The 13,190-nt window shown below is 37.1% G+C and overlaps 1 protein-coding gene across 1 annotated transcript in view; it reads right to left on the reverse strand.

The window, feature by feature from the left end:
• Nucleotides 1-429: 429 nt before the first annotated feature.
• The window catches only part of LOC148076138 (uncharacterized), a 30,989-nt gene continuing 18,228 nt past the window's right edge, over nucleotides 430-13,190 (reverse strand). Inside the window, exons 5-7 of the mRNA XM_087793104.1 lie at nucleotides 11,214-11,372; nucleotides 683-796; nucleotides 430-623 (exon numbers count right to left, since the gene is read on the reverse strand). Coding sequence (XP_087649230.1) covers nucleotides 573-623; nucleotides 683-796; nucleotides 11,214-11,372 — 324 coding nt within the window. The 3' untranslated portion in view covers nucleotides 430-572. The remainder of the gene's footprint in view (nucleotides 624-682; nucleotides 797-11,213; nucleotides 11,373-13,190) is intronic.

Raw genomic sequence — 13,190 nt, forward strand, 5'->3', positions numbered from 1 at the left:
CTGTACAGTGTTTCTCTTCTTGCTCTTTGTTGAATTGATCTGTTTTTCATTAATTAACTATAGTTTTATTTCAACTGTAAAGTGTCTTGAAATAACTTTGTTATGATGAGACACTTGAAATAAAATTGAATTGAATTGAATCTCATGATGTTCTTGAACACATCTCCTGATGTTCTTGAACACATCTCATGATGTTCTTGAACACATCTCATGATTTTCTTGAACACATCTCCTGATGTTCTTGAGACATCTCATGATGTCCTTGAACACATCTCCTGATGTTCTTGAGACATCTCATGATGTCCTTGAACACATCTCCTGATGTTCTTGAACACATCTCATGATGTTCTTGAACACATCTCATGATGTCCTTGAACACATCTCATGATGTTCTTGAACACGTCTAAAAATGTAAAGAATGTCCAGACATTTCCATCATTTCTTTATTCAAAGGTCAAAGGTTAGAGTTTGTCTGAAAACAAACAAAGTAAAGTGTGTGTGTACACCTGGCTAGCTGGGAGCAGAGAAGACATTCTTCAGAACAACATTTCCAGCTCAATGCTCAGAGGTCGTCATCCTCGCTCCACCTGTTGAGCAGGTGTGCTGGACATGATGATGATGGCCTGCAGGGGGAGACACAGCATGTCTGAGAGGTTCCAGTGAGTAGAGGGTAGATATTTACCTGACTCTTGGAGGAGCGAAGCGCCGTCCCAGCCAGAGTAGACATGATGATGAAGATGACCACGCCCACCACACAGTAGAAGAGGAAGATGGCCTCCACAGTGATGGTCATTTTCTGGAGACACAGAACATGAAACTGGTGTCTACGCTCTCACACGTGACCAGCAGGGGGTAGTAAATATCAACCAATGAAGCTCTGGTGTCATTAAACATCAACTAGTATCAACTCTGGGGTCATTAAACATCAACTAGTATCAACTCTGGTGTCATTAAACATCAACTAGTATCGACTCTGGTGTCATTAAACATCAACTAGTATCAACTCTGGTGTCATTAAACATCAACTAGTATCGACTCTGGTGTCATTAAACATCAACTAGTATCTACTCTGGTGTCATTAAACATCAACTAGTATCGACTCTGGTGTCATTAAACATCAACTAGTATCAACTCTGGTGTCATTAAACATCAACTAGTATCAACTCTGGTGTCATTAAACATCAACTAGTATCTACTCTGGTGTCATTAAACATCAACTAGTATCGTCTCTGGTGTCATTAAACATCAACTAGTATCGACTCTGGTGTCATTAAACATCAACTAGTATCGACTCTGGTGTCATTAAACATCAACTAGTATCGACTCTGGTGTCATTAAACATCAACTAGTATCGACTCTGGTGTCATTAAACATCAACTAGTATCAACTCTGGTGTCATTAAACATCAACTAGTATCAACTCTGGTGTCATTAAACATCAACTAGTATCAACTCTGGTGTCATTAAACATCAACTAGTATCAACTCTGGTGTCATTAAACATCAACTAGTATCAACTCTGGTGTCATTAAACATCAACTAGTATCAACTCTGGTGTCATTAAACATCAACTAGTATCGACTCTGGTGTCATTAAACATCAACTAGTATCAACTCTGGTGTCATTAAACATCAACTAGTATCGACTCTGGTGTCATTACACATCAACTAGTATCGACTCTGGTGTCATTAAACATCAACTAGTATCAACTCTGGTGTCATTAAACATCAACTAGTATCGACTCTGGTGTCATTAAACATCAACTAGTATCGACTCTGGTGTCATTAAACATCAACTAGTATCAACTCTGGTGTCATTAAACATCAACTAGTATCAACTCTGGTGTCATTAAACATCAACTAGTATCAACTCTGGTGTCATTAAAAAATCAACTAGTATCAACTCTGGTGTCATTAAACATCAACTAGTATCAACTCTGGTGTCATTAAACATCAACTAGTATCAACTCTGGTGTCATTAAACATCAACTAGTATCAACTCTGGTGTCATTAAACATCAACTAGTATCAACTCTGGTGTCATTAAACATCAACTAGTATCAACTCTAGTCTCATTAAACATCAACTAGTATCAACTCTGGTGTCATTAAACATCAACTAGTATCAACTCTGGTGTCATTAAACATCAACTAGTATCAACTCTGGTGTCATTACACATCAACTAGTATCAACTCTGGTGTCATTAAACATCAACTAGTATCAACTCTAGTCTCATTAAACATCAACTAGTATCAACTCTGGTGTCATTACACATCAACTAGTATCAACTCTGGTGTCATTAAACATCAACTAGTAACAACTCTGGTGTCATTAAACATCAACTAGTATCAACTCTGGTGTCATTAAACATCAACTAGTATCAACACTGGTGTCATTAAACATCAACTAGTATCAACTCTGGTGTCATTAAACATTTACTAGTATCAACTCTGGTGTCATTAAACATCAACTAGTATCAACTCTGGTGTCATTAAACATCAACTAGTATCGACTCTGGTGTCATAAAACATCAACTAGTATCAACTCTGGTGTCATTAAACATCAACTAGTATCGACTCTGGTGTCATTAAACATCAACTAGTATCAACTCTGGCGTCATTAAACATCAACTAGTATCAACTCTGGTGTCATTAAACATCAACTAGTATCAACTCTGGTGTCATTAAACATCAACTAGTATCAACTCTGGTGTCATTACACATCAACTAGTATCAACTCTGGTGTCATTAAACATAAACTAGTATCAACTCTGGTGTCATTAAACATCAACTAGTATCAACTCTGGTGTCATTAAACATCAACTAGTATCAACTCTGGTGTCATTAAACATCAACTAGTATCAACTCTGGCGTCATTAAACATCAACTAGTATCAACTCTGGCATCATTAAACATCAACTAGTATCAACTCTGGTGTCATTAAACATCAACTAGTATCAACTCTGGTGTCATTAAACATCAACTAGTATCAACTCTGGTGTCATTAAACATCAACTAGTATCAACTCTGGTGTCATTAAAAAATCAACTAGTATCAACTCTGGTGTCATTAAACATCAACTAGTATCAACTCTGGTGTCATTAAACATCAACTAGTATCAACTCTTGTGTCATTAAACATCAACTAGTATCAACTCTGGTGTCATTAAACATCAACTAGTATCAACTCTGGTGTCATTAAACATCAACTAGTATCAACTCTGGTGTCATTAAACATCAACTAGTATCAACTCTGGTGTCATTAAACATCAACTAGTATCAACTCTGGTGTCATTACACATCAACTAGTATCAACTCTGGTGTCATTAAACATCAACTAGTATCAACTCTGGTCTCATTAAACATCAACTAGTATCAACTCTGGTGTCATTACACATCAACTTGTATCAACTCTGGTGTCATTAAACATCAACTAGTAACAACTCTGGTGTCATTAAACATCAACTAGTATCAACTCTGGTGTCATTAAACATCAACTAGTATCAACACTGGTGTCATTAAACATCAACTAGTATCAACTCTGGTGTCATTAAACATTTACTAGTATCAACTCTGGTGTCATTAAACATCAACTAGTATCAACTCTGGTGTCATTAAACATCAACTAGTATCGACTCTGGTGTCATAAAACATCAACTAGTATCAACTCTGGTGTCATTAAACATCAACTAGTATCGACTCTGGTGTCATTAAACATCAACTAGTATCAACTCTGGTGTCATTAAACATCAACTAGTATCGACTCTGGTGTCATTAAACATCAACTAGTATCAACTCTGGCGTCATTAAACATCAACTAGTATCAACTCTGGTGTCATTAAACATCAACTAGTATCAACTCTGGTGTCATTAAACATCAACTAGTATCAACTCTGGTGTCATTACACATCAACTAGTATCAACTCTGGTGTCATTAAACATAAACTAGTATCAACTCTGGTGTCATTAAACATCAACTAGTATCAACTCTGGTGTCATTAAACATCAACTAGTATCAACTCTGGTGTCATTAAACATCAACTAGTAACAACTCTGGTGTCATTAAACATCAACTAGTATCAACTCTGGTGTCATTAAACATCAACTAGTATCAACACTGGTGTCATTAAACATCAACTAGTATCAACTCTGGTGTCATTAAACATTTACTAGTATCAACTCTGGTGTCATTAAACATCAACTAGTATCAACTCTGGTGTCATTAAACATCAACTAGTATCGACTCTGGTGTCATAAAACATCAACTAGTATCAACTCTGGTGTCATTAAACATCAACTAGTATCGACTCTGGTGTCATTAAACATCAACTAGTATCAACTCTGGCGTCATTAAACATCAACTAGTATCAACTCTGGTGTCATTAAACATCAACTAGTATCAACTCTGGTGTCATTAAACATCAACTAGTATCAACTCTGGTGTCATTACACATCAACTAGTATCAACTCTGGTGTCATTAAACATAAACTAGTATCAACTCTGGTGTCATTAAACATCAACTAGTATCAACTCTGGTGTCATTAAACATCAACTAGTATCAACTCTGGTGTCATTAAACATCAACTAGTATCAACTCTGGCGTCATTAAACATCAACTAGTATCAACTCTGGCATCATTAAACATCAACTAGTATCAACTCTGGTGTCATTAAACATCAACAAGTATCAACTCTGGTGTCATTACACATCAACTAGTATCAACTCTGGTGTCATTAAACATTAACTAGTATCAACTCTGGTGTCATTACACATCAACTAGTATCAACTCTGGTGTCATTAAACATCAACTAGTATCGACTCTGGTGTCATTAAACATCAACTAGTATCGACTCTGGTGTCATTAAACATCTTCTAGTATCAACTCTGGTGTCATTAAACATCAACTAGTATCAACTCTGGTGTCATTAAACATCAACTAGTATCAACTCTGGTGTCATTACACATCAACTAGTATCAACTCTGGTGTCATTAAACATCAACTAGTATCAACTCTAGTCTCATTAAACATCAACTAGTATCAACTCTGGTGTCATTACACATCAACTAGTATCAACTCTGGTGTCATTAAACATCAACTAGTAACAACTCTGGTGTCATTAAACATCAACTAGTATCAACTCTGGTGTCATTAAACATCAACTAGTATCAACACTGGTGTCATTAAACATCAACTAGTATCAACTCTGGTGTCATTAAACATTTACTAGTATCAACTCTGGTGTCATTAAACATCAACTAGTATCAACTCTGGTGTCATTAAACATCAACTAGTATCAACTCTGGTGTCATTACACATCAACTAGTATCAACTCTGGTGTCATTAAACATAAACTAGTATCAACTCTGGTGTCATTAAACATCAACTAGTATCAACTCTGGTGTCATTAAACATCAACTAGTATCAACTCTGGTGTCATTAAACATCAACTAGTATCAACTCTGGCGTCATTAAACATCAACTAGTATCAACTCTGGCATCATTAAACATCAACTAGTATCAACTCTGGTGTCATTAAACATCAACAAGTATCAACTCTGGTGTCATTACACATCAACTAGTATCAACTCTGGTGTCATTAAACATTAACTAGTATCAACTCTGGTGTCATTACACATCAACTAGTATCAACTCTGGTGTCATTAAACATCAACTAGTATCGACTCTGGTGTCATTAAACATCAACTAGTATCGACTCTGGTGTCATTAAACATCTTCTAGTATCAACTCTGGTGTCATTAAACATCAACTAGTATCAACTCTGGTGTCATTAAACATCAACTAGTATCAACTCTGGTGTCATTACACATCAACTAGTATCAACTCTGGTGTCATTAAACATCAACTAGTATCAACTCTAGTCTCATTAAACATCAACTAGTATCAACTCTGGTGTCATTACACATCAACTAGTATCAACTCTGGTGTCATTAAACATCAACTAGTAACAACTCTGGTGTCATTAAACATCAACTAGTATCAACTCTGGTGTCATTAAACATCAACTAGTATCAACACTGGTGTCATTAAACATCAACTAGTATCAACTCTGGTGTCATTAAACATTTACTAGTATCAACTCTGGTGTCATTAAACATCAACTAGTATCAACTCTGGTGTCATTAAACATCAACTAGTATCGACTCTGGTGTCATAAAACATCAACTAGTATCAACTCTGGTGTCATTAAACATCAACTAGTATCGACTCTGGTGTCATTAAACATCAACTAGTATCAACTCTGGCGTCATTAAACATCAACTAGTATCAACTCTGGTGTCATTAAACATCAACTAGTATCAACTCTGGTGTCATTAAACATCAACTAGTATCAACTCTGGTGTCATTACACATCAACTAGTATCAACTCTGGTGTCATTAAACATAAACTAGTATCAACTCTGGTGTCATTAAACATCAACTAGTATCAACTCTGGTGTCATTAAACATCAACTAGTATCAACTCTGGTGTCATTAAACATCAACTAGTATCAACTCTGGCGTCATTAAACATCAACTAGTATCAACTCTGGCATCATTAAACATCAACTAGTATCAACTCTGGTGTCATTAAACATCAACTAGTATCAACTCTGGTGTCATTAAACATCAACTAGTATCAACTCTGGCGTCATTAAACATCAACTAGTATCAACTCTGGTGTCATTAAACATCAACTAGTATCAACTCTGGTGTCATTAAACATCAACCAATATCAACTCTGGTGTCATTAAACATCAACTAGTATCAACTCTGGTGTCATTAAACATCAACTAGTATCAACTCTGGCGTCATTAAACATCAACTAGTATAAACTCTGGTGTCATTAAACATCAACTAGTATCAACTCTGGTGTCATAAAACATCAACTAGTATCAACTCTGGTGTCATTAAACATCAACTAGTATCAACTCTGGCATCATTAAACATCAACTAGTATCAACTCTGGTGTCATTAAACATCAACTAGTATCAACTCTGGTGTCATTAAACATCAACTAGTATCAACTCTGGCATCATTAAACATCAACTCGTATCAACTCTGGCGTCATTAAACATCAACTAGTATCAACTCTGGTGTCATTAAACATCAACTAGTATCAACTCTGGTGTCATTAAACATCAACTAGTATTGACTCTGGTGTCATTAAACATCAACAAGTATCAACTCTGGTGTCATTACACATCAACTAGTATCAACTCTGGTGTCATTAAACATTAACTAGTATCAACTCTGGTGTCATTACACATCAACTAGTATCAACTCTGGTGTCATTAAACATCAACTAGTATCGACTCTGGTGTCATTAAACATCAACTAGTATCGACTCTGGTGTCATTAAACATCTTCTAGTATCAACTCTGGTGTCATTAAACATCAACTAGTATCAACTCTGGTGTCATTAAACATCAACTAGTATCAACTCTGGTGTCATTACACATCAACTAGTATCAGCTCTGGTGTCATTAAACATCAACTAGTATCAACTCTGGTGTCATTACACATCAACTAGTATCAACTCTGGTGTCATTAAACATCAACTAGTATCAACTCTGGTGTCATTAAACATCAACTAGTATCAACTCTGGTGTCATTACACATCAACTAGTATCAACTCTGGTGTCATTAAACATCAACTAGTATCAACTCTGGTGTCATTACACATCAACTAGTATCAACTCTGGTGTCATTAAACATCAACTAGTATCAACTCTGGTGTCATTAAACATCAACTAGTATCCACTCTGATGTCATTACACATAAACTAGTATCAACTCTGGCGTCATTAAACATCAACTAGTATCAACTCTGGTGTCATTAAACATCAACTAGTATCAACTCTGGTGTCATTAAACATCAACTAGTATCAACTCTGGTGTCATTACACATCAACTAGTATCAACTCTGGTGTCATTAAACATAAACTAGTATCAACTCTGGTGTCATTAAACATCAACTAGTATCAACTCTGGTGTCATTAAACATCAACTAGTATCAACTCTGGTGTCATTAAACATCAACTAGTATCAACTCTGGCGTCATTAAACATCAACTAGTATCAACTCTGGCATCATTAAACATCAACTAGTATCAACTCTGGTGTCATTAAACATCAACTAGTATCAACTCTGGTGTCATTAAACATCAACTAGTATCAACTCTGGCGTCATTAAACATCAACTAGTATCAACTCTGGTGTCATTAAACATCAACTAGTATCAACTCTGGTGTCATTAAACATCAACCAATATCAACTCTGGTGTCATTAAACATCAACTAGTATCAACTCTGGTGTCATTAAACATCAACTAGTATCAACTCTGGCGTCATTAAACATCAACTAGTATCAACTCTGGTGTCATTAAACATCAACTAGTATCAACTCTGGCATCATTAAACATCAACTCGTATCAACTCTGGCGTCATTAAACATCAACTAGTATCAACTCTGGTGTCATTAAACATCAACTAGTATCAACTCTGGTGTCATTAAACATCAACTAGTATTGACTCTGGTGTCATTAAACATCAACAAGTATCAACTCTGGTGTCATTACACATCAACTAGTATCAACTCTGGTGTCATTAAACATTAACTAGTATCAACTCTGGTGTCATTACACATCAACTAGTATCAACTCTGGTGTCATTAAACATCAACTAGTATCGACTCTGGTGTCATTAAACATCAACTAGTATCGACTCTGGTGTCATTAAACATCTTCTAGTATCAACTCTGGTGTCATTAAACATCAACTAGTATCAACTCTGGTGTCATTAAACATCAACTAGTATCAACTCTGGTGTCATTACACATCAACTAGTATCAGCTCTGGTGTCATTAAACATCAACTAGTATCAACTCTGGTGTCATTACACATCAACTAGTATCAACTCTGGTGTCATTAAACATCAACTAGTATCAACTCTGGTGTCATTAAACATCAACTAGTATCAACTCTGGTGTCATTACACATCAACTAGTATCAACTCTGGTGTCATTAAACATCAACTAGTATCAACTCTGGTGTCATTACACATCAACTAGTATCAACTCTGGTGTCATTAAACATCAACTAGTATCAACTCTGGTGTCATTAAACATCAACTAGTATCCACTCTGATGTCATTACACATAAACTAGTATCAACTCTGGTGTCATTAAACATCAACAAGTATCAACTCTGGTGTCATTACACATCAACTAGTATCAACTCTGGTGTCATTAAACATCAACTAGTATCAACTCTGGTGTCAGTAAAAATCAACTAGTATCAACTCTGGTGTCATTAAACATCAACTAGTATCAACTCTGGTGTCATTAAACATCAACTAGTATCCACTCTGATGTCATTACACATAAACTAGTATCAACTCTGGTGTCATTAAACATCAACTAGTATCAACTCTGGTGTCAATAAAAATCAACTAGTATCAACTCTGGTGTCATTACACATCAACTAGTATCAACTCTGGTGTCATTAAACATCAACTAGTATCAACTCTGGTGTCATTACACATCAACTAGTATCAACTCTGGTGTCATTAAACATCAACTAGTATCAACTCTGGTGTCAATAAAAATCAACTAGTATCAACTCTGGTGTCATTAAACATCAACTAGTATCAACTCTGGTGTCATTAAACATCAACTAGTATCCACTCTGATGTCATTACACATAAACTAGTATCAACTCTGGTGTCATTAAACATCAACTAGTATCAACTCTGGTGTCATTAAACATCAACTAGTATCAACTCTGGTGTCATTAAACATCAACTAGTATCAACTCTGGTGTCATTAAACATCTACTAGTATCAACTCTGGTGTCATTAAACATCAACTAGTATCAACTCTGGTGTCATTAAACATCAACTAGTATCAACTCTGGTGTCATTAAACATCAACTAGTATCAACTCTGGTGTCATTAAACATCAACTAGTATCAACTCTGGCGTCATTAAACATCAACTAGTATCAACTCTGGTGTCATTAAACATCAACTAGTATCAACTCTGGTTTCATTAAACATCAACTAGTATCAACTCTGGTGTCATTAAACATCAACTAGTATCAACTCTGGTGTCATTAAACATCAACTAGTATCAACTCTGGTGTCATTAAACATCAACTAGTATCAACTCTGGTGTCATTACACATCAACTAGTATCAACTCTGGTGTCATTAAACATAAACTAGTATCAACTCTGGTGTCATTAAACATCAACTAGTATCAACTCTGGTGTCAATAAAAATCAACTAGTATCAACTCTGGTGTCATTAAACATCAACTAGTATCAACTCTGGTGTCATTAAACATCAACTAGTATCCACTCTGATGTCATTACACATAAACTAGTATCAACTCTGGTGTCATTAAACATCAACTAGTATCAACTCTGATGTCATTAAACATCAACTAGTATCAACTCTGGTGTCATTAAACATCAACTAGTATCAACTCTGGTGTCATTAAACATCTACTAGTATCAACTCTGGTGTCATTAAACATCAACTAGTATCAACTCTGGTGTCATTACACATCAACTAGTATCAACTCTGGTGTCATTAAACATCAACTAGTATCAACTCTGGTGTCATTAAACATCAACTAGTATCAACTCTGGCGTCATTAAACATCAACTAGTATCAACTCTGGTGTCATTAAACATCAACTAGTATCAACTCTGGTTTCATTAAACATCAACTAGTATCAACTCTGGTGTCATTAAACATCAACTAGTATCAACTCTGGTGTCATTAAACATCAACTAGTATCAACTCTGGTGTCATTAAACATCAACTAGTATCAACTCTGGTGTCATTAAACATCAACTAGTATCAACTCTGGTTTCATTAAACATCAACTAGTATCAACTCTGGTGTCATTAAACATCAACTAGTATCAACTCTGGTTTCATTAAACATCAACTAGTATCAACTCTGGTGTCATTAAACATCAACTAGTATCAACTCTGGTGTCATTAAACATCAACTAGTATCAACTCTGGTTTCATTAAACATCAACTAGTATCAACTCTGGTGTCATTAAACATCAACTAGTATCAACTCTGGTTTCATTAAACATCAACTAGTATCAACTCTGGTGTCATTAAACATCAACTAGTATCAACTCTGGTTTCATTAAACATCAACTAGTATCAACTCTGGATACTAGTCTCCTAAACCAAGAGAACCTGCGAGCGCGACGACCACACGTCACGCGTCATGGTGCCGTTCTCGTGCCAGTGATATTGTCGGTAGATGATGCTGTGCATGAGGTCGGGCAGGACGATGATGATGGTCCAGAAGGATCCGAGCACTGTGATGATGCTGAGAGCCAGAGACATGGTGACCTGTAGACACACAAACACACGGAACATCATGTGATACTCGATCATGTGACGCTCAGACGATCATGTGACCCTCGATCATGTGTCACTCGATCATGTGACACTTGGTTATGTGACCCTCAGACGATCATGTGACACTCGATCATGTGACACTCGGTCATTTGACCCTCGATCATGTGACTCTCAGACGGTCATGTGATGCTCAGACGATCATGTGACACTTGGTCATGTGATGCTCAGACGATCATGTGACGCTTGGTTATGTGACCCTCAGACGATCATGTGACCCTCGATCATGTGACGCTCAAACGGTCATGTGATGCTCAGACGATCATGTGACGCTCAGACAATCATGTGGCGCTCAGACGATCATGTGATGCTCAGATGATCATGTGACACTCTATCATGTGACGCTCAGAAGATCATGTGACACTCTATCATGTGACGCTCAGAAGATCATGTGACACTCTATCATGTGACACTCAGAAGATCATGTGACACTCTATCATGTGACACTCAGAAGATCATGTGACACTCTATCATGTGACACTCAGAAGATCATGTGACACTATCATGTGACACTAACATGTGACGCTTAGAAGATCATGTGACACTCTATCATGTGACACTCAGAAGATCATGTGACACTAACATGTGACACTAACATGTGACACTCAGAAGATCATGTGGCGCTCAGACGATAATGCGAAACTCAATCATGTGACGCTAAGACGATCATGTGACACTCTATCATCTGACGCTCAATCATGTAAGTAAGTAAGTAAGTAAGTAATATTTATTTATATAGCGCTTTTCGAGACCAGGGTCACATGACACTAAGACGATCATGTGACGCTCAGACGATCATGTGACGCTCAGACGATCATGTGACCCTCGATCATGTGACGCTCTATCATGTGACGCTCAGACGATCATGTGACACTCAATCATGTGACGCTCAGAAGATCATGTGACACTCTATCATGTGACACTCAGAAGATCATGTGACACTATCATGTGACACTATCATGTGACACTATCATGTGACACTATCATGTGACGCTCAGAAGATCATGTGACACTCTATCATGTGACGCTCAGAAGATCATGTGACACTCTATCATGTGACACTATCATGTGACACTATCATGTGACACTATCATGTGACACTATCATGTGACACTATCATGTGACACTATCATGTGACACTATCATGTGACACTATCATGTGACACTATCATGTGACGCTCAGACGATCATGTGACACTCTATCATTTGACGCTCAGGCGATCATGTGGCGCTCAGACGATAATGCGAAACTCAATCATGTGACGCTAAGACGATCATGTGACCCTCGATCATGTGACGCTCTATCATGTGACGCTCAGGCGATCATGTGACGCTCAGACGATCATGTGACGCTCAGACGATCATCTGACCCTCGATCATGTGACGCTCTATCATGTGACGCTCAGACGATCATGTGACACTCAATCATTTGACGCTCAGGCGATCATGTGGCGCTCAGACGATAATGCGAAACTCAATCATGTGACGCTAAGACGATCATGTGACCCTCGATCATGTGACGCTCTATCATGTGACGCTCAGGCGATCATGTGACGCTCAGACGATCATGTGACGCTCAGACGATCATCTGACCCTCGATCATGTGACGCTCTATCATGTGACGCTCAGACGATCATGTGACACTCAATCATGTGACGCTCAGACGATCATGTGACACTCTATCATGTGACACTCGATCATGTGACGCTCTATCATGTGGCGCTCAGAAGATCATGTGACACTCTATCATGT

This window comes from Callionymus lyra, chromosome 6 (genome assembly GCF_982586985.1).
Source record: "Callionymus lyra chromosome 6, fCalLyr1.hap1.1, whole genome shotgun sequence".
NCBI lineage: Eukaryota > Metazoa > Chordata > Actinopteri > Syngnathiformes > Callionymidae > Callionymus > Callionymus lyra.